The 26153-nt window shown below is 36.4% G+C and overlaps 2 protein-coding genes and 1 long non-coding RNA gene across 3 annotated transcripts; 2 read left to right on the top strand and 1 right to left on the bottom strand.

Moving 5' to 3' along the window:
- Positions 1-614: 614 nt before the first annotated feature.
- Positions 615-9565, bottom strand: LOC125676766 (heavy metal-binding protein HIP-like). Its single transcript, XM_056158987.1, has 3 exons — positions 9499-9565; positions 1217-1380; positions 615-1003 (listed from the first exon to the last, which is right to left on the bottom strand). Coding segments are annotated over exons 1-3 (555 nt in total). The 5' UTR covers positions 9501-9565.
- Positions 9566-10947: 1382 nt separating this feature from the next.
- LOC125673324 (uncharacterized) lies at positions 10948-12147 on the top strand. Its single transcript, XR_007369435.2, has 3 exons — positions 10948-11044; positions 11128-11229; positions 11895-12147. It is a non-coding gene; the product is annotated as an uncharacterized LOC125673324 (long non-coding RNA).
- A 9624-nt stretch (positions 12148-21771) lies between these two features.
- Positions 21772-24052, top strand: LOC125673317 (uncharacterized). Its single transcript, XM_048909856.2, has 2 exons — positions 21772-21858; positions 21984-24052. Exon 2 carries the CDS (start codon positions 22236-22238, stop codon positions 23670-23672), a length of 1437 nt encoding a protein of 478 aa, XP_048765813.2. The 5' UTR covers positions 21772-21858; positions 21984-22235; the 3' UTR covers positions 23673-24052.
- Positions 24053-26153: the final 2101 nt, after the last annotated feature.

Here is a 26153-nt window from a genome sequence, read left to right as displayed (position 1 = left end):
ATGGGTAGTTGGGCCACCACGGAACCTTGGACAAACCAGAAATACAGTAAGTTACCTAGGAGGAGTAGATATCCAATGTTGACCGGTCACACCCCCTGCTTTGAGCCCTATTTCTTGTATTTTGATTGAAATATTGCAGACTGTTTAACACCCAGAAACGTGATTTACAGTCTATTGAAATGATATGCATTAAGTTTTAAAAGTGGTGTTTTAGCAACGACACAACTGCTAGACCAAAACATTGAACGTTTTCTTGCTATAAAAATCAAATAATCAATGTTCGTTGGATCTATAAAGCGTAACTATTTGTTCTACATATAGCTATTAAACTACTGCAAGATTCTCAATCATTAATGTCATGTACTCATGACAATATTTACATGACAGGGAGCGGTCTAGAACATATTCAAACGTGGGTTGCGACCCAAATGGGGTTGTGACCCCAAAATGGGAAAATGATTTTTGTTAAGAGTTATTCAACAATCGGAGGCGTAACCCCCTTTACATTCGCCACTTCATTACTTGATATACAGGGTATATACCTTTCTATAATGCATTAATTTAAACATATGAAGAGACATTTTATTCCTTTATTTTTACCACACATTTTTTATTTACAATTGAAACCCAGAGAAGGACGACCAGCTCGCGTATGCATATTTCCCATCTTGACCATGTGTCCTTATCCAGACTCTGTCCTTCTTCATTCTAATCACTGCTGTTGCTGAGGAAGACTCGTGCTGGGAACTGCCAGATTTACCGTCAGCAAGATTGTAACCAACTAGTTTTCCATTAATGACAATTTGTGTGTTAAAATATGACCCAATGTTCGTCAAAATAGTCCATGTAAAAGAGTAGATACCATCTGTTGGTGCTGTGAATATCCCTGTGTTACTGTTATACGCAGATCCAGAGTTTAGAGTTATTTTCCCGAACACAACTACAGCCTGGCTACCGAGAGTTTGAAGAGAGGACGAAGTTCGGGCATGGAAAGCAACGATTCCTGTTCATAAACATATTTAACTGTGTAAAAAATTAAGTTATAAAATTACATAGAATGGCTCAAAGGAAAATGATTCATTAAATTGCATTAGAAATACGTGTTTAATTGCTTGCCTGCATAGTTCAGTCAGGAATCCAAACAAACCAAGAGAAAAATAGATAATAAAGATATAAGCAAATGTATGTGTTCTTCTAATAATAATCAGATGCATACCATGATCTCTTCCTTTGCAACTTTTTGTTTTGTATCCCATTCCTCGACAGACAGTGTTGTATTTGTTGTATTTACTGATGAAATCCTGTGTGGTTTCTTTTGCATACAGTTCAGTCAATATAACCACTAAGACTAATATCAGCCTGAGCATAACCATGGGAATCCTGTAGAAATAATTGAAATATAAGATATAGTCGTTTCACGATTTATTTAAATAATTGTTAGGCGAGTGCAGTATGTAATTGTTTGACGCATCTAGAATGTATCTTGGAATGTGCATCGTATCTCATTTACACTTGTATATAATTTACAGAAGGACAATCAACCTACAGACAGAGTTTCAAGCAAGAAATATAACAGAATGATCCAAGTTAAGGAAATATGCAAAGGTACATTAGTTAGGTATACATGTGATATATAATGTTATGCTTTAAAGTATAAATTGTTTTATTTTTGGGTTGTTTTTTTTTGTATACAAAGGCAAATAAACATTAAATAATAAGTAAGTGTAAATTATATCGTGCTATCAAATTAGATATACAATCATCTTACATGATTTTGACACAATCTCTACTCTACAGCAAAGTAATGATAAGGAATATCATGTCTCCCAAAGTAGGAGTTGGATATTCCAAAAGTTCCCACAACACAGGCTGCTTATAAACCACTTCATTTGCAGTGTTTAGATTGTGTAAAATTGTAAATTGATAACAGGTGTGTATAATTTTTGAATTGTAATGGGTATACCCGTGAAGTGAAATATTCATGAAGGACAACAATAAAGAACGAGGTCCGATTATAGCTGTACTCCATCCTGAAATCCTCACATTCGCGTTTGTTTCCCTATAAAGTAAAAGTTCGAGGACAGACAAGTGTAAGCATTTAAAATGTATATTTTATGCAAGAAAAAAAAAAAGAAGAAAACGAACAATACTCAACAAAAAAGTTTGATTATGAATAGTCATCAATCTCATAAATGATTACCGTCAAGCGAAAACCACCCTTAAGTGCATTGTGACGTTTATCGAGAAATCAAGCGGTAAAGTCGACGTCACGTTTTTACGATATGACGGCATGATTTTCTGCAACGTTGTTTTTTCAATCACATGTTAGGCGCTTCCTTGAGTAGTCATGGAACTGTCAGTATGCACTTTAAAACACACAAGTTTCATTTATCTGTTATATATATAATTATTATATATTATATCGGTTTAAGTGTTTAGTATTGATGTTAATTAGTGCTATGCATATACTGGATTTTCGTCGAAAATAAAAAATATATTTACAGGTATTTCCCTTTCTTCGGGAAATACAGGTAAAATGAAAGTCTATAGAAATGAAAATATTTCACCTGACATCCTAAATTTATGTGTGACATATACCAAACAGTCATATTTTTAAACAGACATATTTTTAAAGCAACGTTTATATGGGTTTACGCCCCCCCCCCTCCTTCCCCTATTTGAAATATTAGATCGATACAATATGAATTGCATGTATATAAAACAGCCGTCCGATTGTTGTGCTACCTGTTGGTTTACTTTCTGCGGTGTTTACAAGTTTTACAATATGTACTATTCCTTGATTGTGAACGTACATATGTATCTTACAATGCTGTAAATATGTACAAAATAGCATCGAATCCTAAAAATAGCCATAAAGTTTACCATTGCGTAGCTATACAGCGATACGTTTAGTAATAATTATGTCGCTCACCTTTTGTTCGTACGTAAAAAAAATGTTAACAATTGTATTTTGGCAACACTAACCTGAAATTATAAAATGTTTTGCAAATACTAATTTATTTCCGAAATTAGAAAAAATCATCTTGTAGATTCAGCGTTCTGCCCTGTAGCTTTACTCTTTTACACACACACATCTCTCGAAAAAAAAAATGCTTGACAAATAATTGAAAATATTTCTAAAAACCCGATGATCAATCAAATTATTGTATTTCACTTATGACGGTTAATAAAATATTTTGTAAAATTTTTAGGATCTAGACAATATCAACAATGAATATTTTCCCATGAAAAAATCTTACTAAGCAGAACGCAGGTGCGTGTTCTATTTACGAAAACAGTGATGACGGTGAATCAGACGATATGTCAACCGATTTAGAGGCCCGGGTACACATGTTTGGGGAAGGGATTGCCAACTTACCCCATGATCCTTGTACAGAAGATGTGAAATAACGATCTTTAATTGAAAAGGGATGTGGGTGTGCGAAAAACTGTATTTCTACATTTAGTTATTCAGACATCAGAGAACACGCCATTTCCTTAACTGAGATGACAAAAAATGAAAGACTTTCATATTATGGCGAAGTTTATAAAGATAAAATCTAAATGTAGACAGTCAAAAGATTGAGATTCAATTAGAAAACGTCTTCGATACATTAAGTTTGTCGACAAACTTTTTTGATAACACACAGCATTGGCGAGTTTACATTGAAATATCTGATACATCATCTGATCACAAATGGGTTGGTTTCAAGAACTCATGGAAATAAACATAGGCGGCCCAAGAATGCATACGGTTTTGATGTTTTGAGGGATGTTCCTCAGTTCATATCTAGTTATACCGAAGAGCATGGTCTGCCTCAGCTGGCAGCAGTCAACAGGAATATCGGTGTACACATAATTCTACCATGCAGTGAAAGCAAACAGTCCCTGTACAGAATATACGAAGATGTTTGTATCGATAATGACAAGACACCAGTAGGGCTACTGACGTTCAAAGGCATCTCGCAGATTTGCTGTCCAAATATAAAATTCATGTCACCCAAGACTGAAGTATGTCCTATCTGTGAACAACAGAAAGATAACATTCAATCGGCGATGACAAAAAAACGACAAGTTAGCTGCTCTGGACAAATATAATCTAATTAAAATCAGATCCTAGGATACGCTCATAATCGCTTACACAGAGTATACGGCGGGGATCTAAGGAGTCTGATTTTAATTAGATTGGGTCAAATATAGTGCACATTTGAATGAAGTGAAAGTAGAACGACAGGTACCTTACAATAAATAAAATTCACAAACCACTAAAGTGTGAAGAAATATCTTATAAAATGTATTAAAATACTGTATTACAACAAGTGTGTTTAAAATCCGTTGTTGTAAATACTGTGATATTTACCGATAATAAGAACTGCATGAGCAACCAGTCCTGGTACAACCAGCTTCGCCGATGTCAACAGAGCTTAACCATGTCCATTTATATACCTTTGATTACTCGCAAGCTGTATACATGAAAGGTGAAGATCTATACGGAACAGTGATCAATCTCATAACTCCTATAAGCAATACAAAATAGATAGTTTGGCAAACACGGACCCCTGTACCGCATCATGTTTGTCAAGTTGGACCTCTCTACTTTGCTACACCTAGAAAGATTCAGTTGTTTGGTGTTGCTATAGAACGTAGCTTCTTGATTATTTCTGTGTACTTCCTTTTCTAAATTTAGACAATTCAATATTTTCTGGCGAACAAATAGTATTTAGAAATAGGTTTTGTAAATCACGTAAGTCAACTTCCTAGTAGATGAGGATTCGACACCGGGAAAAACGGAAAACACGCCAAGGTCGCTATTAGCGTAATATCTATGCTTCATTTTTGTTTTGAGAATTTTGGACTGGGTGAAAAAGAATGCCACCTACAATGTGATAACGCTTCAAGTTAAAATCCAAATTAAATAATTAAAGATAGTAATGACGAAATAAGAACGATTGTGTAGTTGCACATGTATTATGAGTCTTTCAATTTTTAAAGAAGCATTTTCATTTTACTTTGAATGAGAAAACAAATATAAATTCATGTTGACGTACTTACTTTGTAGAACGCTGAGTGACAAACACCCCCAAATACATTTGCACAGTAAGTCCCATACCATGGCAAAAGCTTAGTGGACGTCGGGTCAGTTATTTTTCGGGGGCCCATTTTGGGTCTGAATTTCGGCCCTTTCCCCTCCTAAAAATTGCCAATTTTCCCCCATCTTAGCTTGCATTTTCCCCAATAATGAAATTATGAAAGGAAAATGTATTTGAAAAAAATAAAGGTTAGATGTAAATTATATACATAAGACTTACATATAAGAAAGTGTTATGGGAATGATGATTTGGATAGAATAGTTGAAAATTTTAGAAGGTTAAAGAAAATTAGATGTGTAAAATAAAGATAATATAATGTTTGATATGATTTTAAAACTTATTTACGATAAAATTGATTTTTCCCAGTTCGACTAAAATGTCAACTATTTCCCCCAATTCGAAAGCCACAGGACCCATGTAAAAATGTAGAAAAATCACTGCGGGTTTGCTTACTTAAAGAATTATACAGAAGGTCAGAGGTTGAATCTTAAATCAGTTAGCATCCGTAGTCAGAAAGGGTATTAGAAAATTCAGACACTTTGTTTTCCAAGCAGATTAGCCAGGTAGAGTACGCTATTTAAAAGAACGTTGGGTGTTTTTTTTTTCACATAAGAAATGGATTGTAACAAGTCTGATTTATTATGTTACCACATATCGATTTTTTTCGGCTGTTACATGTAACACCAATCCTGAAAGGGGATACATTGTAGTTGGGTGATATGTGTGGATGTTGGGGGGAGGGGGTTGCGGCGACTACGGTATAATTCGCTGACTTGCCATCTCAACAAAACAATTCCAACCTTAATCATTTTCAAACAAGGTACTGGTACATGTATATATAATTTCCTCTCTGAATTAAACTCTTATCAATGATTTACATTTCTCCTATATATTGTGCACATTCTTCTACCGGTATTGTTGTAGCTAAAGAAGTGCCAGACTCACCCGGAACAGAACTAAAACTGCTGAAAGCAGGCGTGGATATAGATGCCATCCTTCCTCCAAGCCATTCCGGCAGCTGGTTTAACCAGAGAGAGAATGCAATACTTGTTTAAATTTATTAGACCTATTGTCAGGGCCCCGTATAATGACGTAGTCGCCCCCTCTCCCGACACCCAGGGCGAATAAAAGACTATAAAAACTAGCCTATTTTGAATCTGTCATAATCTAAATAATTGTTTGAATGTTGATAAATGTATAACTATATATCAGATGATAAAAAAAACTTCAGACTCATGTATTTTGATTACGTTTGAAATAGTAGCAAAACGTAACAAAATACAACGTAAATTTCCAAAACTCATGACGTCAAACGACTCGATGCAAGTTTTTACCAAGTTTGATGGGGATTTTAAGGTCATTATCATTGGACTGTAACGTAATGTTACATATCAACAGAAAGAGGAGAAATTCTTCTATCTAAAACATCTAAAAGGTGAAAAAGTGATATTTTTCACTTAAGGGTGGTTTTTGCTTGACGGTAATCAAATCCTATAACATACATAATTAAGAATTTAGCACATGCAGATCCTTTAAAACTCGATAAGTGTAAATCCCATTAAACATATGAGATTGAGAGTGGTAAAATACAGGTCCCCTCAAATACACTTAAAGGTGTTACAAGGTTCATATGAGGAGTAAACGTACCCGTTAACCAGTTACACATCACAGGTACAGTTAGTATTTTTGTGAGAATAGAGCATGGTGGAGAAATTACAGGATCCTTCTTTGTGAAGTCTTGGAATAGGTACGGTAATGGTAACTTAGATTCATTCGTTTTACTGACTAGGATATTAAATGTGTTTCAAGCTGAATTTAGATAATTTCGTCTTACGAATTTTCAGTATCAGTTTGTTATCAAATATAATATCAAAGCCATGTTCTTCTAGAATATAATTGTAATACAAGAGAAAAAATGTTACAAGATTTGTAAACTGGGACTTTGAATTCCTGCTTACAAAATACAAAGTGATAAAAGATACACAATTTTGTTTTGAAAGCGAGATGCAACGATTTAAGATCAATGGAAATTGAGTTTTTTTGTTATAGAAATAAAGATATGTTATAAATAAATGTAATAGAAATATTTTTACACACTTTGTATTGACTTAAAATTCAGCTCCCAAATCTGCCATTGTAAACACATTTGTCTTTATTTAGAATAAAGCAAATGTACTCAAATTTGATATGTTCGTCAATAACCAGAAACATACGGAGTTGAGAACATGACTATTTCTAAACAGTAAAAATCTAAGCAGTAAGTCAAATGTATTCAACATTTCGAAATAAGGTAATGACAGATCAATTTATGAAGCAAATTTAAAACTAAAAACGTTGTTTTCACCGAAGCCGTCTTACCATTACACATACTTTAAAAATGTCTAGAAATACCTAAATATGTTTCCCCGTTTAAAATTTTACCTGTGCCTCTTTAACTGTCTTATATAGTATTTTTCCCGTACTGTTTATTTATTTTATCGAAGAATTAATGTATGTCCTCCTCTTCATATTTAGTTATCAGCTTGTATTTGGGGTAATCGTTGAATTGAATAACTGACATTTTAAAAGAAATATGTCTTGCCGAAAATTAGCAATTTCAATACAAACATGGATTCATAAAATAAATTTACACATTCGTAAAATAACCGATGTGGTATGCTAAATGACCTCAATAGTCTGAAAATACCTTTAAATTTTGTTGGATATCTTTATCTAATGCCTAAGCAATATACTTATGTTTCAAGGTGTCCTTTTGTGTGAAAAGAGGATATCGAAACTAGAAAAATGTGGAAATCCTCAGAAAAAGAAGTTACGGAAATTATGCGTCACTTTGGGAACTCTTGTATATAAATTAGTGATAACCATTGACGAAAGACGAATGATTTTTTATATATAAATATCTGCCTAGTTGTAAGATTATTTTTCTGAATGTTGCAAATGAATGCACTAGTACATGTCTTCTTATATATACGTGCAGCAACATGACCCCCCCCCCCCCCGCACTTCTGCAACCCCAATCTCTTTTTTCCTCGACATATGACGTACTTTTCGCTTTATCATCACATACACTGTTTGTTATCATTGCATGCAAAAGTATATTTATTAGAATGTATGATATGTACATGGTAATAATTGTTATAGTGGCGGTGAAAGCTAGTGGGAATGCAAGGTTTAACCGATGGATTGAACTCATACATGCACTGAAGGATAACACCTCTTATGATTTTGGGGTTTGGACAAAACTGCTTTTCTTGCTAACTAATATTTTTCATTCAAATATAACGGTATCTCTTTTCTGCGTTTGCTCTCCGGAGAGCTCTTCGACTTTCAAAACCGTCGCAAAGTGCCTGAACTCACTTTATCTTATAGTAAAATGTGCCTGTTTTATAAAAAAAAAAATGACCACGTTAACCCAGAAAAAGTTATCTCGTTCGACATGCTAAATATCAAAATTGTGATGGAATCGGAAAGAAAATAGTGTTTCGGATATTCCGTATTGATATCAAAATTACCTATACGCAACATATCTGACGTCATATTCAAAGAGTTTTCCAAATCAATTGAGGAGATTCATTGCATTTTCACTACAGATAATATTTTTTTCTAGTTTGCTAGCATATTGGTAGTCTTGGACCAAAATATTATTTTAGGAAATAGCAATGATTACCAATAATGATCATTGTCATGAAAGGTGAAGATAACGAACGGTGATCAACCTCATAAATCTTTTAAAGAATACAAAACGTGAAGTAGGGAAACATAAACATCTTAACATAACGGGCATAGGGACAGCAACCCACGAGAGGTAAATATCCGTTTTCGAACGGTCATTCTGTCAGCCTTACTACTTGATCAGGCAAACGGACATATCCGAATCCAAAATCAGTGTATAAATAGCAACTGGTATGACAAAATCAGACAGTATTTAATTTAATGATATAGGTTGTATTTGGAAATTAAATTTCATATCAGTAGTTTTGTTTCAGTATTAAATAAATGTACGCCAAAATGAAAAATTAAAACATGAAGTTTACCATTATAATATTTTTTTCTAATAAATGATACATATAAGGGACATATGTTACTTTCATGACAGATCAGGGAAATATCTCATATGCATGACATACTGACAGTATACGTAATGTATCATCCTGAAAAACAAAACATGTGTAACCCACTTCTGTAATTCTACCTGCATAACTGCTGATGATATTCAAAGAACCGGCATGTTAAAGGAATGAAATGTAATTCCTACCCACCAATTGTAAAACGGTGATCATCAATATAGTCTAAATCTCGTTGCATTTAATTGCTCAACAAAATGATTTACTACTGGTAATATTTGAAATCCAGTACCATATTATGGATGTAGGAAACGACCAAAGAAAATAGCGTTTGCAATACTTACATGTTGGACAGCGATATGTCTGCCTATTGCCTTACACTATACACTGTAGCTATATACAGGATATGACTGTGCTGTTTGACATGACATTTAGTAGCCCGGTTATATATTCCTAAAGATCCATTAAAATGTAACAGTAGTAAAGTGATTGGTAATTGAATCCCACATACAACATACATGATGACACGCAAACAGGAAATTAAACGGGTAGATGTAAATATAAAGGACAGTTTTTCTCGTCTTCTTTTCTTCATGACTATATGTTGAAGTCTAAACTGCCATGTTTCAGGGATGTTATTGCAAAAGAGTTCCATCGTGAGGTACTTGTACAGTATGTATGAAGATGTATTGTTTTATATTTATAAGTACGTGGGTACGTTATGCAGGTTATGAAAATCTTTACTGGAATAAAATCCGTGAAACAAAGTGACGTCATAATTGAAATAAGTATATCACTAACTATATATTAAATTCCGATTTTATATTTGATATAAGTGTTATTTATACATAAAATAAACCATGCAACCACTAAGATCCAAAGACATTCGAAATGTTAGACTGCTGTCGTGTAATTTCTGTCTGATCAATATGGAAATAAACTGATGACGTCATGACTATGTATCGAGTGACGTTGACATATCGAAGGAATTTGTTAATGTGTGCCAAAAAAATATCTACAAAATTTGTAGTATTTCAAATATATAACATGAGATATGTGGAATGTATATGTGAAACGGGGAGAATTAACTGATATTATAAAGGTATGTTGATGTCATTCATTGACAATTTTGTTTAACGGGGAAAACATCCATTTAGCATGTCGATCCGATTTTCCTCTGTCACACACTGAAATAAAACTGCAAAAGTAACACACTACGCCGCATACTTTTAGAGAATTTTTATACACCGTGTGAACAGTCATAAATTTATGAACACGAAAATAACTTATATAATCGTCTGTTAAGAAAACTTTTAAAGAGAACCGCATAGCATCAGTGCAAAATGTATAACATGGGCTAGATGGTTTCATGTTTAAATGTTTGATAATTATTTCTTACTGAAAGTGGCAGAATTCTATCAGTAATTCTGGTTAAAGTGTTTTACCGTCATTATCACCAGTTAAACCAATATTTAAATCATGGGGTAGTGTGCTACTTTTCCATTTGGTATTAAGGTACATCCGTGATATATTTATAACAGTTATGCAATGGCGTCATACGGAAGCGCATGTTTGTCATGTTGTTATGATACAAAATGTTCTCATGTAAACAACCAAAATAGTTTTTTAAAAGTTAGTAGATCCTTTTCTCTGTGTAGGACAGATTTTAAAAAGTATGCAGTTTACGTACATAAATAGAGCACATGTTTGTCATGTTGTTCTGATACAAAATGTTCTCATGTAAACAACGAACTGTGTAGGACAGATTTTAAAAGTTATGCAGTTTACGTGCATAAATGGAGCATGACCGCCTTAATATACCCGCGTTATCGTGTCACACTTGTTGTGACACGGATCTCGGTTTTTGCGGTCTCATCCGACAAACAAGGGGTACTCTTTATGGTTTTGTAATTAAGATATGCATAAGAATGCACTGTATGAATGTTCGTTAATATGATATAGAGGTGTTTTAGTTTTAGAGAGTGATGTCATCTGGTTTCTTTGTCTTGATAATATTCTTCATGGGAGTGGACAACGTCATGATTAGAGTCAAGGACACTAGACTGGATTACGAGGTTAGATTTATTTGTGCAATACTTAACAATCCAATTGTATATTTAAAGCTTTCAACACTTCATAACATCGCAGTTCTGACAATATATTACGTGAGTGACCTCAAAATTGCTTCTCACTTACAGGTTATTTGACTGAATATCAAGAAATAGGCCCGCCCAAGATATTTCTGTAGTTTAGCAGGTTAAGCTTGTGAAGTTTGTTATTTGTACAGATACCAAGGGTGGACATCTTTCCCAATATTCAGTCGATTACCTTTTAATTAGTCATTTTTTAATTATATGTATCTCTTATCCTTGTTGTACTTATTTACATTTGGGTCGCAGAGGTTGTGTTTACCTTTTTTATTATTTGTAAACAGGTATGATGTGACATTTAATTGAGTTCCATCTTCACATTTTGTTGAGTAGTCTGATATTTTACTGTGTTAAATTTTATTACTCGTTAAATGCCCGGATACTCTTTACAGAAACTAATGGAAAAAACATCAAAGGCTGAGAACTTAAGGAGTTTAAAATTGTTAGGTGGAAAATAATTACATGTTACGAGAATTCACAAGCAACGATGACCAACGCAAATATGCCAAGGTATTACTCGTGTCCTGTAGGTGACGAATACGCATGCATCTAATTCCTTGGAATTAAATGAATAAAATCTTTACATGTAGGTATCGCCTCACGTGTTAACGGATCCAAATGAGATTCCAAATCACCTGACACTGAGGAAGGAAGTGTGTGAAAAGTTACAATTGCCAGAGACGTCCAGTGCTGACTGAAACTAGCAGTGATTTATTTTTTTATAACAGCTTGACTGATATCAAAGTGTTGGGAATAAAATTAAACATTTTGGTTGTAACAGTGATGCACATGCAGTTGACTGAATAACAAACTGTGGGGAATAAAATGCTTTTATTCTGAGAACGATCTAGTTATGTCTGAGTAAAGACGAAAGGTTGTTTTTCAAGTCTTAGTTTAATTTTATAGATACCACTACTGATTATACAGATAAGAATTGCATGTATATTGCGTATTTAGATACCAATATTGTTCTGTAATGTTAAATGGAAAGGCAAGCTTAAAGAATTTTACACGATAAATGATAGGATTAGTCATATGATAAAGATTTGTCATATAATTTTGTTGATCTATGGCTTTGATAAGCTTCAGTACTAATTTGAAAACGTCAAAAATTGAAATGCCCGCGATCTATAGAGGCTGCCATGTTGTGTAACTCTTCTGTATTAAAGATCACAAAAATCAATAATTTTGACCTTCACACCGTCTGTTCCGGTTTTAAGATCATCCACAAGTGCTTGGGTTCAGGACACCCCACCTCTCCGAATAAGCTACATGAGTTGATGTAATTATTTTTTCTTGAAAATATTTCTAGTGCATATCAACATCTTGCATACCTATACAGTCCAAAATACTTCAAAATAAGCCTTTTAAGAAAATACTCTCACTGGTTATTATGAAAGAACTTATAATAACCAATGAGGGTTTTTTTTAATTGGGCTCATTTTGAATTGTATGTATTTTGGACTTTATGTGTATGCAAGACGTTGACATGGATTAAAAATATTTTCAACAAGCAATTCAATTAACTCATGTAGCTTATTCGAGGGGGGGGGGTCCTGAACCCAAGCACCTGTGAGATCATCAAAGATGTGCATGTGGTAGATCTTACGAATAAATAGGTTGATATCTTCCTGGCAAGCAGTTAATTACACTAATACAGAGGGAAAATGTGAAAAAGATTGTTGTTTTTTCGAAATTCCCGACCCAACCAAGTCATTTGAAAATAAAAGACTACGTAGACTATGGATCCATCATCTGCGTAATTACAAGTTGAGGTTCTGCAACTCGACTGGATTTCTTCTTTTCTCAATTTCTTCTTGCGAAAGAACGGGCTTAAATCTATGTACGGCTCCAAACTTAACTGTTCGTGACTTGTCATGTTTAAAGTGCTGCTGATGAAATAAACCGGAATAGACGGTTTAACATCATGAATTAAACTTCAATGGCCACTCTCTTAGCGGCGGGTAATTTAAAATACATGAAAGATTGATATTGATTTAATTGTTAAGCAAGGATTTTTGTTGTTAAAGACTGTCAATTACGATATCAGTAAGTAATACTTTATTCATAAAAGCAAATATGTAGTTAGGGTTGCCTTTCCCTTTAAGGTATATTTTTTAACAGAAACGATAATGGTGTCTCTTATCTTACATTAGTTCATTATTACATAACAAAGAAACTAGTGTAGAAATTATTTAGCATAATTTCCGCTGAATGAATTTTGATTAAGCTTTCTATAGTGTTCCTATTCATTTCCCCCAATTCCATTTTTTTTTCTGTGCTGGGTTAAGGGCTATGCACACATACACTTTTCATCCATTGTAATGTACTAGTATTCATTCTTAAATCAACGTTGACTCTGGTCCTGAGTTTAGTGAAATGGCGTCATATTAAGGACATTTTAAAATGAAACCATTACAACGGAATAATGTTGTTTATAATAGCGTTTTGCAGTTTGCACCAATATCTACTTTGCAATGGAGTCTCTTTGATGACCTGCGATGAATCTATTTTTCTAAAAGCCAACAAAGATGTTTTGTTGTAATATTGAATTGCAAAAGTCAGATTAAAGACTTCTGTGTTTGTACGCATTTATTGACATTAATCCACTGACAAATATGGATTCATAATCTAATGACAACAGTTCTAACAATTCACGTTCATTCCATGTCTGTAGAGGAGTGAAATGTGTCCATTTTTAACACATACATAACAGACAGCAACCAATTTTTGTTCCTGGGTTTTTTGGTCAGAATTTTCAAAAAAACAGTTGCACCTTTGCTTGAAAGATGAATCCCGTCTTTCCAGAAGATAACACATACCATATTTGATATATCCCTGTGAGCTCGAAATAAAGGACACCACAGAGTCGTCCACTTCTGCTTCATACTTAGAAATCTGTTTGATACCTATACATATGTGGTTGTTACTGAGACAAATATCACACATCTGCAAACAATATGCTGAAACATTCATATCGAGTGTAGAGATGTTCAGAAGTGTTGAATGCAAAGTGAAGATAACGAACACTGATCAATCTCATAACTCCTACAAGCAATACAAAATAGATAGTTGGGCAAACACGGACCCCTGGACACACCAGAGGTGGGATCAGGTGCCTAGGAGGAGTAAGCATCCCCTGTTGACCGATCACACCCGCCGTGAGTCCCATATCCTGATCAGGTAAACGGAGCCATCCGCAGTCAAATCAGTGTGCCAAAAACGGCTTAACAATCGGTATGAAACACGTCAGACAGAATTTGACCAAATGCGAGGTTGTATTGACAAACTAGATCGTTATAACGACCATAGAATTTGCGAATTGCTGACTTCAATTGAAACTGTTGAAATCCCTGTACCATCAACTTGTTTGTCAGTAGCTTACCTCGATTTAAAAACTGACTATACCCAGAACAAGCTCTTGCATATCGAATCAGTTGAGATATATAAACACCATATGCAGGTGATAATGGAATATTGCTACATAAATGTGGTAAGTTAACGATGGAGAAGCTGAAATCATCCCGTTGGTCATACAGTTGAGTTGTTAGTTTGCCGTTAATGTCTACTTTCAATAAAATATCTAAGTATGAAGCAGAAGTGGACGACTCTGTTGTGTCCTTTATTTCGAGCTCACAGGGATATATCAAATCGACATATGAATGAAAGCTATCATTGTTAATAGACAAAACGTCATCGATATATCTAAAAGTCGAATTGAAGGTCACAGCGAAAGATTTTTTCTTCTCACGTAGAAGCTTTTGAATAAACTCTGCTTCATATGAATATAAAAACAGGTCAGTTAACAAAGGAGCACAATTTGTGCCCATTGGAATTCTAACAGACTGTTGGAAGACCTGATCACCAAAGACCACGAAGATATTGTCAATGAGGAACTCTAGCATATTTTTTATTTCAACTTCAGAGTACTTGTGCGTGGAATCAGAGTGGTGCTTAACAAAGTAAGTTTTTGAATAACTGATCACTAGATATGAATATTTCCGTTTTCCGTTTTTGTTGAAGAAGCATCTCACGCAATCTTGAAATTAAACTATTTGAATGTACATATAAAAGGTATTCAAATTTTCTTCTAATTTTTTTTTCATGATTCGATTATATGCTACATACTAAACTGTAACGCTTAAGGAATGTAATAATAGAAGAGCCCCATTGTGAGGTATTGATGAAGCATGTATGAAGATGGATGTAATTATGTTTATTTGGAAATTAATTTTGTTATGATACTAAGAAGTCTGTTAAATCTTAACCTACCACATGATCTTAAAACATTATAGCCAAATCAATTCTTTGCACTTCAAAACTGACTTTAAATGTAGTTCTGGAGAACTAGAACATGTGTAAAGTTTGTATACCTGTTTCACTCGTTTTCCACAACCAGAACAATGGCAATTGTTTTGATAACAATAGTTTTCAGTTCGTACTTGACTTTGAATCGTATGACTGCATGTTCGATTGATGAAAGACGAGTTCAACGTTGCTGTCCGTAAGGTAAACTCAAAATGACGTTTTGACTTTTATAGCGAAATCTGACAAAATACTTTTACCTACAACAGACATTAATTTTATTAAATGTATACAAAATATATCCGGATCAGGCTTGTAAAATGTTATTTATAATTATGAAACACTGCCCAGGTTTCATGTTTTCTGAGGGAATGGCGTGATGTTACGAAAGCCGATTAGTATCATAAAAATAAATTCACCTTTCACTATCTTGTAATTACGATATAATTATCTCGAAATTACGAGAAAAGATCTTCGTGCAACTGGGTCCTGTTGATCTGACGAATTTTGAAAACACAAAATTAGACGTATGAATAATCCCGCTCTAATGATATTAATCTTTGATTATTGTATAACCCGATAAAAGAAATAAAACCCACAAGAAAAGTGCATAAACGTATGCATTTCATGTTTCTAAAAGTTTGATTATGACTGGAACTAAATTTAGGGGGACCCGAACGTAAATTATAACCCGGTACGAAAATTATAGGTATTTAGCGTTTCTATGGGAACCCTAAACTATCCCTAACTAAATCATGCGACACCGGACGACAATATTTACCGTCATACACACTTTGAATAAGATCACTTCGATTTGCTGACCAATTCACAAAGAGGGAAATAGTATCAAACGCGTTTCCAGAAGTATCCATGAGTTGTGCAACTCGGCTTTATATCAATATTTTCTCGTAACTACTAGTTCTTTTCTCAATTACGAGATCTTGTCTCGTAATTACGAGATAATGAAATGTGATTTTTTTTTACTTGATACTAAAAGGTTTTCGTTTAATGTACATATGTATATGTTTGATCAAACATAATTTTTGAACGGCTTGGTGTCAAAGGATTGTTGTGTAAACACATAGGCATATCCATGAAATTGTGAAAGTTGGGTGTCTTGATTTGTTTGCTACTTTTCACAATCTTCAACCCCAACCCCTCATTTCGTGTTTTGCTTGTATACATATCTTAAGGTCTTGTCACACTCTGACATTCTCACCAGCGTTCGTGTAACGTGTTGCGAAACGCAGAGGAACGTCGAGAACGTTAGAATTAAGTTACAAGAAAGTTACAAGAGCTTCGGCAAACGTTGGGGAACGTCGAGGGACGTCGGCAAACGCTGATGGTGAAAATATTTTTGGGTGTGCACAAAAATTAACGACGTTCTATCAAAACGCTACTTACGCGTTACAGGAACATTACACGAAAGTTGGTGGGCGTTACTCGAACGTTACTCGAAAGTCAGGACGTTCCCCCGACGCTAGGCATTGAGTGTCTGGCGTGTGGCAAGCACTTGGTTAACGCTTGCGTAATGTCCGTCGAACGTCTGTCCAGCGTGTCGCCAACGTTTCGCAGCGTTCGCCGAGCGTTCTTAACGATCATGTAACGCTCTTTGAAGGTCTTCCTAACGTCGGTCAGCGTTCTGAATTTTTGCGGCGTCTGTGTAACGTCCATGTAACGTCCTTGTAACCTACTGGTAGTGTTTAGAAGGGTTTGGCAGCCACTTGCCATATATAAAGGGGCTTTCAGAGGTCACCGCCCTGTTGGAACTTTCATAGAGTGAAGACCTCAGAAGAATGACAGACCAAGAAAAACACGAGTATGCTGTTGCTGTTCTCATGCATCACAACAACCTCCTGCAGTTGGTATTACACCAGGTAAAGATGTCCAAGGCAGAGTCCAAGAAGAAAAGGAAGCGGAGAGGGAGAAAGAGTTGGGTGAGACTCTGGATAGGAAGGCGATCCCAGTTTGGTGTTTATGACAAGCTGATGGCTGAACTCAGAGCTGAAGACCAAGCCTCCTTCCACAACTTCCTTCGCATGCCACTAGAGATTTTTGATGAGCTGAGACAGAGAGTTGGACCCAAGATCACCAAGAAGGACACTCGCTTTAGACCGACCCTCGACCCTGGTATGAAACTAGCCCTGACTTTTTACGACACCTTGCCTCTGGTGACAGCTATGTCTCGCAGTCACTGATGGTCAGAGAGGTTTGGCATGCCATACTGGACCAGTACCTGGATGAGATGTTGACCTGCCCCGGTAGGCCAGAAGAGTGGAAGGAAGTTGGTTGCATATTATATCTGAGGTGGAACTTCCCCCATGTCCTGGGAGCACTAGATGGCAAGCATGTGGACAATAGGTGTCAGGTAGACAGTGGCTCCTTGTACTACAACTACAAGGGGTTCTATTCCATATTGTTACTGGCCCTGGTAGATGCTTACTACAAGTTCCTGCTGTAGCTGAGGCTCTGCTGGGTAGGATGGGCTTGGCTGTCTCCGGTCTGTGTCGCACTACCTCCTGCAGGAATCTGAAGTTGCTGAGCACCCACTCGTCCCTCCCTGTTCTTCTTGGGGCACCGTCACCGCTCTTGTACCGCAGTGACCAGAACCAGCCCTTCAAGTTCGTTACTGTCTTGTGCATCTTCTCTGCCTGGGCCTCTCACACCTTCTCCTTGTTGGTAATCTTGTGGTAATCCTGAAGCTTAGAGTCTCACAATACACTGCATTCTAGTAACCACTCGACCATGATGGCCTCATCAGATTCAGAGAGGCTGCAGTTTATCCTGTCGTTCCTCTTCCTTTTGCCTCTCTCCTGTGAGGAGGAGGAGCTCGAACCCGGGGAGGCTAGAGAGGGCGACTGGGACCTGGAGGAGGTGAATGTTGCCCTTTTCTTCTTCAGTTGCTTCTGCTGCTGGCTGGCTGTCGGCCTCGCTTTCGACACGAGGGGGTGGACCTCTGTTGTGATGGTAATAACCTCCTGGCTGGGAGAGGATGCTGCTCATTGGCCCCTGCTGCTGTCCCGACCTCTGTTGCTGGCCCTCTTGCTCTTGGGAGGCATATTTCTGCGATGTTAACTGCGCGGTGGTTGACATGGAAGTTATGACTCTCGTCAAAAGCCCCCTTTTATACTGCTTGTCCAGCCGGAGGTTGGGGAAACGTTAGAGGAACGTTACACAGACGCTCCACGCGTTACTGGAACACTACAGGAACGTTAAGCAGACGCTGTGGAAACGTCGAGAATGTCAGCTAGACGCTGGTCAAACGTCTAGAACGTTGGCTAGACGCTGGAATAAACAATGAAACGCTACATGGACGCTAGACAAACGCTACCCAAACGCTATGAGAACGCTATCAAAGTGCTGAGAACGCTATGTTTTGCTGTTATTTTCGACCACAAACGTCGACTGACACTGCGTGAACGTTGGCTGAGTGTTACCCAAGCGTTACAAGAACGTTATAACAACGTTGACCTAGAAACTCAATTTGAAGAATGTCGACGTTTCTCCAATTTTTCAAAACGCAACCAAACGTCTAACAAAACGCTATAGTGTGACAGGGGCTTTAGGAGGATGGCTTATCAATTTGCTTTCCCCTCCCCCTCCCCCCAGTTCTATTCATTGTTATCGCTATATTCAGATCAATTTAAAAAGGCTGATTTAAAGGTTACTCCAAATAGGCCAGGGGTTGCCTAGGCCCCCAGAAGCTCTGCAGTAAATGGTGTAAAATCCTGCATTCCAAGCATTTTCTGTCACTTCTTTTTCACTTTTAAATTGTCTGCTTCTTGTACAAAACTTTTATGTTACTCAAACTTTTTTAGAAATCTTAAGGTAGCTCAATACATTAAATTTTTATTCAATGGCTCGTTAAAACGCCTCTTATAAAGTGTGATTTTACCATCGAAAAAGTGATACAAGCTCTCAATTATTTTATATGATTGTTTGTGATTTATTCCGGAATGATAAAAAGGCACTTTTTTCCAAATAAAATACTCTAGTCCAAATTTCGCTGTGATTTGATGCATAATATGAATATCCAAGAAAGCAAGCCTAACCACAGAGATAGACGTTCTAATTTTTTAAACAAAAAATATTTGTGAAAATCTAGGATATTATTTGCTATTTTTCGGTTTTAAAACCTACGGATAAAATCTTCTAAAAACATGTCAATTTGGAAAAAAAAAAGATATATCAGAGAAATATATTTCAAAAAGAAATTGAAATGAAATGGTCAAAATTCAGAAATATTACGATTTTTATGAATTGAACCAAGCCCGATTGCAATTATAAAAAAGTAGTCATAGAGAATATTGTAATCAGTGAACTACATTTCCTTGAAATAAAATAGTTTACAAATTAAAAGAATGTATAAAGGAAACTAATTTCTTGATGAACAGTACATACAATGAGCAACAATGTAATTATTTTAGTGATTTCTACCAATTTTGATCGGGATTGGTACTTTTTTCTTCAGTTTGAATATAGTGATTGTATCTATTGGTCATTTCGTTTCAATTTCTTTCTATGATATATTTCTTCGATATATATCATTTCTGACATGTTTTTGAAGATTTAAAAAATATTTGCAAAAAGCGTTTTCAATTTTCATAGATAGTTGTTCTAAAAGATTAGAATCTTTATATCGGAATCTTTTAGGCTTGTGTTCTTAGATATTCACATCATGCACCAAATACAGCGAAATTTGGACGCAAGAATCTCTTATTTGCAAACAAAATACCTTTTTTATCATTCCCGGAAAAATAAAAAAAATTGATATTAAGTAATTGAGAGCTTGTATCACTCTTTCGACGGTGAAATCACACTTTATAAGAGATGTGTTAACGAACCATTAAATAAAATTTTAGTGTAGTGAGCTACCTTATGTGCTACTTGTATCTGACGAAAATATCGTAATTTATATATATCAGTGTTTCGTTTTATTTACCCTAGAATTAATGATATACTGGTGTTAATGAATTTGAATAATGCAATTACATGCAAGTATCCACCTTTCATATCATTTAGACTTAAAGTATAGTTAAAATTGAATAACTCAAATATTTTTGTTCCGCAGAGGGGGGGGGAGGTCCGACCCCCTCTCTGGATCCGCCATATAACAACACACATCATTATGAAATAAATCACTGAAAGTAAGTCCTTTTTTATAATCTCTATTGTAATCCACTACAGTGCCGGATCCAGAGGGAGGTCTGGGAGTTGTAATTCATTACAGTGCCGGATCCAGAGGGAGGTCTGGGAGTTGTAATTCACTACAGTGCCGGATCCAGAGGTAGGTCTGGGAGTTGTAATTCACTACAGTGCCGGATCCAGAGGGAGGTCTGGGAGTTGCAATTCACTACAACGTCGGACCCATAGGGGGTCTGGGAGTTGCAATTCACTACAGTGCCGGGTCCAGAGGGAGGTCTGGAAGTTGGACACCCCCACCACCACCACCACCCCCTTCGTCAAAAGACTTTATCCAATGGTGCTTTTTGAGGGTGGACTCCTCCATCCTTTTGAATTCAAATTTAGTGGTAGACACCCCCACTTTCAAAACTTCCTGGATCCGCCTTTGCACTAATTCAACAAATCCTAAAATGTTAAAGAAATAAAACTCAAACACATAATATTGGATAAGCTCGCATGCGCGAATACAACAGAGTTTATTCACACACATGTACATAGACATCTTGAGGTTCATTATCCCACTCAAATCATTCTACAACAGAAAAAAGTTAAGTACATGTGTATCAAAACACAAATATGTAATTTGTACAAAACAGAGGTCCGCTACATGACCCCCCCCCCCCCCCGACAGAGGTCTGCAGCATGAAATCCCCCCCCCCTAAACAGAGGTTCGCTGCATGAAATCCCCGCTCCCCAAAACAGAGGTCCACTGCATGAAATCCCCCTCCACCCTGCGTACAATGAATATTGCTAATCGTTTTATAACTATTAATATCATTGTATTTGTACAAAAGGCCGAATTCGATATAAAAAGGGATAGAATCAAAGATGTTATATCAATACCTTGTTTCCAGATTCACATTTTTTAATGAAAAGAAATCTTTACGTCTGACGTAAATGTTAGCAAAATTACCCAACATAAACTAGGTCAAAACTTTAAAACTATATATTTACTCAAGCTATAACACGTAGACAGTGCATACAGGCTGACATGCTGCACAGGTATTTAATTCTCAGGACTAGACGGAATGTCGAAAGAACAGGGAGGCCATGTTGGATTTTTAGGTGAGAATAAACTATTATTATAGTAATGACCGCTGTGTTCTATATCATACTATAATTCTATTTCGTTAATTGTTTTAATCTGCCAAAATCTTTAAAAAAAAATTCCGTTTTTATTTAATTAATAGTAAACTTCTCGTGTGATCCCGGCATCAGAAATCCATCCACGGTGCAGTCCTCAGAAAGTCCTACTGTGTGACCTCTGTGAAACTGTCCCCCTACAGAGTCATTGTGAACTTTGTAATATAAATATCTGTGTTAACTGTGCAGTAAAGCATCTCTCAGATTCGTCTAAAAGACACAATGTCGTGCCCTTTTTACACAGAAAGTCTACTCCTGACTACCACAAATGTCCAGACCACTCCGATAAACACTGTGAAATGTACTGTGAAAAATGTGACATTCCTGTCTGTTCTACTTGCGTCACTTCAGGTAAACACAAAGGTCACGATATATCAGATATACTGGAAAAACTCATCGCTAAAACAGAAAGTTTACAAAAAGATGTAGAAGAATTAGAGACAAGAATTTATCCCCGATATGAAGAAATGGCGTCTGATGTCCAAACTGAGAAAGCCGAATTAGAAAGGAAATACGGGAAACTGACGACAGAAGCCGATGAACAAGGAGAAATCCTACACCGGGAGATCACCGCCATTATCAACCAGCGGAAATCCGCCATTGCGGAGATGAAAACTAAACATCTGGACGCGCTAAATAAAAATACAGAAGAAATCACACAGAAAATGACTGAACTCAAACAGATCATGTCCGACTTGAAATCAATCCTAAAATCAAATGACGCCTCCTTAACCTCTACTTACAAATCTAGGAATTCCGAATTTAGAACATTACCGCCTAAAGTCCGTGTTACAGTACCGAGTTTCTCTGCTCAAAAAATAAAGAAAGATCAGCTCAATGAAATGTTTGGTTCTGTGTCGTCATTATCCATTAACACAGAACATGGCGACACAATGAAGTCAGCAGAAGCTGCATCGTCTCCTACAGTAAAACCACTGCTTGATGACCCGCGACTCACCGCTACCATTCACACTGGGTATAAACATCTATTCAGTGTTAGCTGTCTGAGTGAAGACCAAGTATGGACAGGCGGGAATAACGAAATAATGAAGCTCCTCAACCTCCAGCGTAAACTACTGACATCAATACAAACCAAGTCAGGGTACATACCAACAGACATAGCAGTGACACGGGATGGAGATCTTGTTTATACTGACTATGATTATAAAACCGTGAACTTAGTTACGAATAAACAGATACAGACCGTGATCACACTACAGGGATGGAGACCTCTCTATGTCTGCTGTACCGCAGCTAACGATCTCCTGGTTACCATGGTCAGTGATGATGGAGAACAATCCAAAGTCGTGCGTTACTCTGGCTCCATAGAGAAACAACACATTCAGTTTGATGATCAGGGTCGTCCTCTCTATTCACCTGGTTATTATAAATACCTCAGTGAGAACAGGAACCTGAATATCTGTGTGGCTGACCGGTCAGCTAAAGCAGTAGTGGTGGTCAATCAGTCAGGAAAACTCCGATTTAGATATATTGGTCATCCCTCTAATACCGATCATTCATTTACTCCACGCGGCATCGCTACAGACAGCCAGAGTCACATCCTGACAACAGACCGCAACAATAACCGTATCCACATACTAGATCAGGACGAACAGTTCCTCCGTTACATTCACTGTGATCTACGATATCCATGGGGTTTATGTGTGGACATCAGAGACAACCTCTTTCTGGCTGAGTGTCGCACTGCTAAAGTGAAGAAAATCCAATATCTATAAACACAGTGTTAATTACACATATCTACACAGCGTTAATTACACAACTCAACACAGTGTACTTTACAGAACTGTGTTAATTCCTTCTTCTTGTTAATTACATCTGCTTGTTAATTACAGCCCTGTGAACAGCACAGCCATGTGTTAATTACAGCCCTGTGTTAATTACAGCTCTGTGTACATCACAGCCCTGAATACATTACAGCCCTGTGTTAATTAAAGTCCTGGGTACATCACAGCCCTGTGTTAATTACCGTCCTTTGTGATTTTTTTACATGTACATGTGTTTGCGAGTTTAATGGACCATTATTTTGTTTGTGAATTATATCATTCAATGTGTGTTTTATTTTTCAATGTTCATATTAGATAAACACGAGAAAGAGTTCAGTCTTACATTATTACTGAGTACTTACTTAGATTTGTAGTACTGTAACAGAGAGTGACCCCAAACGTCCGGTCTTCATCACTGTTCTTCAGATTCAAGATCACAGTTTTCTGTTTACAATCAATAACTTCACACCACTTATCTAAATATCGACCGTCCTAAAAAATAAACAAAGTGTATTTATATCAAACTGAATTGTCAAGGATAGTATGTGATATGTAAATGTAAAGGGAAGGAAAAGAGGAGTTGGACCCGGGATCTCTGTATTACTAGTCAGGTGCTCTAACCACTGAGCTATCCAAACCAATATTCATGGTTTGATTGGACCGGGAATCAAACCCGACACCCATATATAACATATGTAATAGTCAGGTGCTCTAAACGCACCAAACTATCCAGGCCAATATCCACAATACAAAGTGAGCTTTTCCAATTGAATTTTATCTGTTGTTATTGACTTTTTACATTATCATCTTCTCCACAACCCCTTGGCCAATTCCAATCCAAACTGGTACCATTCATCCTTAGGCAAAGGGAATTCATGTTTGTTCAAATGATTGATTGATTGATTGTATCTTGTTTAACATTTAAATTTAGACCTACATAATGTATACTAGACATCCACAGCCATTGAGCAGTGAAGGTTCTTTAGCGTGCCACACCTACTGTGACACGGGACATCCGTTTTTAAGGTCATCTACGAGGACCAGTGACATTCACACCTGATGTCGAGCGTTTGACGATGGAACTGTCACTACCTGTTTTAACGACTTAGGTCTGTTGTGGTCGGGATTGGAACCCCGGCATTCTGCATGTGGGGCGTGCGCTCTAATCTCGAGACCACCACGGCGGTACCGTTTGTTAAAATGAAAGGATCAAAGGGAAAATAATCAAGATAAGGCAAAATAAGTAGGGTTATTTAAAAATCTTCTCAAGAATCACTGGGCCAGAAAAAATGCGATTAATGTAAACGTTTCCTGATATAGTATAGATACAAGTTTGTTAAAACCATGGCCACCCTGGGTTTGGGTAGGACCTTATCGGGGGGGGGTCAAAAGTTTTACATGGGGATATAAATGAAAAATCTTTTTCACAAGAATGAGAAGGTTATAATTGATCATATCAATATGAGAGCATCCCCAGGTAGTGCAGATTCAAGTTTGTTCAAAATGTGGTCCACAGGGAAGTGAACCACAATAATGGACACAGGTTTTTACGGAGATGTATAGGGAAATGTTTTTGAAATTCTTTATCGCAAAAAACAGCAGGGTGATGATTAGTCATGTTAATATGCAAACACGTTCAGATGATACAGGTAATTCAGTAATTTACAGTCGACAGGGAATGCTTACTCCTCCTAGGCACCTGATCCCACCTCTGGTGTGTCATGGGGTCTGTGTTTCCCCAACTATCTATTTTGCATTGCTTCCAGGAGTTAGGAGATTGATCACTGTTCGTTATCTTCAGCTTTCATTTAAACAAATCATTTTCAAGTGTAGCAGGTGCGTGAATTCAAGAGTGTTATATGCTTGTGACTATAGTTGAGGAGGGGAGGGATAATGTCCTGTCATCTACCTTAACATACCCCTAACGAACTTTTGAATTGTGAGTCATATGGCTCTCATATTTCATATATCGGCATTTTATGTAAAACTACCTTCCTGATATTACCAGAGATTTCAACCTTGTGACCTAAACCTTAGCGTTTGATTTTTTTTTTAAAGAAACCCAAACTTAGATCGTATTTCCTGAACTATTTAAAGTACGGTCTTTAGATTGTGTATATAGATTCTTTATCTTCGACAATATATTGCTTTTGAAAACAAGGCCTTATTGGTCATCTGAGTACTAGTGAAAACGTATCGAAACTACTCCCACGGGCTATGAAATCTAGAAAAAATTCCTGTTCTGAACATCTAAGCTAAATTCTAATGTTCAGCAACAGTATAAAATAGATGTGTTCTTAAAACTGCACTGTCCTCAAAAGTACATACACTGATGAAAGGCGTTAAATAATATGTGTATTAAGATTAGAATATCAAAAAATATGACAAATTTGGACCCATCCTAAAGTCATAACTCTGGCTTGTAAAATTCAC

This window comes from Ostrea edulis, chromosome 3 (genome assembly GCF_947568905.1).
Source record: "Ostrea edulis chromosome 3, xbOstEdul1.1, whole genome shotgun sequence".
NCBI classification, from domain to species: Eukaryota; Metazoa; Mollusca; class Bivalvia; order Ostreida; family Ostreidae; genus Ostrea; species Ostrea edulis.
The sequence above is the reverse complement of the archived record's forward strand: the minus strand, read 5'-3'. Positions and strand labels throughout refer to the sequence as shown.

What these genes read in the sequence shown, in the direction of transcription:
- LOC125676766 (XM_056158987.1), bottom strand. An exon ending in TTGCAAAGGAAGAGATCATG is followed by an intron (nt 1,004 to 1,216) that starts GTATGCATCTGA and finishes GTTTATGAACAG; the next exon opens with GAATCGTTGCTTTCCATGCC.
- LOC125673317 (XM_048909856.2), top strand. Translation starts at nt 22,236, where the DNA reads ATGTACTGTGAAAAATGTGACATTCCTGTCTGTTCTACTTGCGTCACT.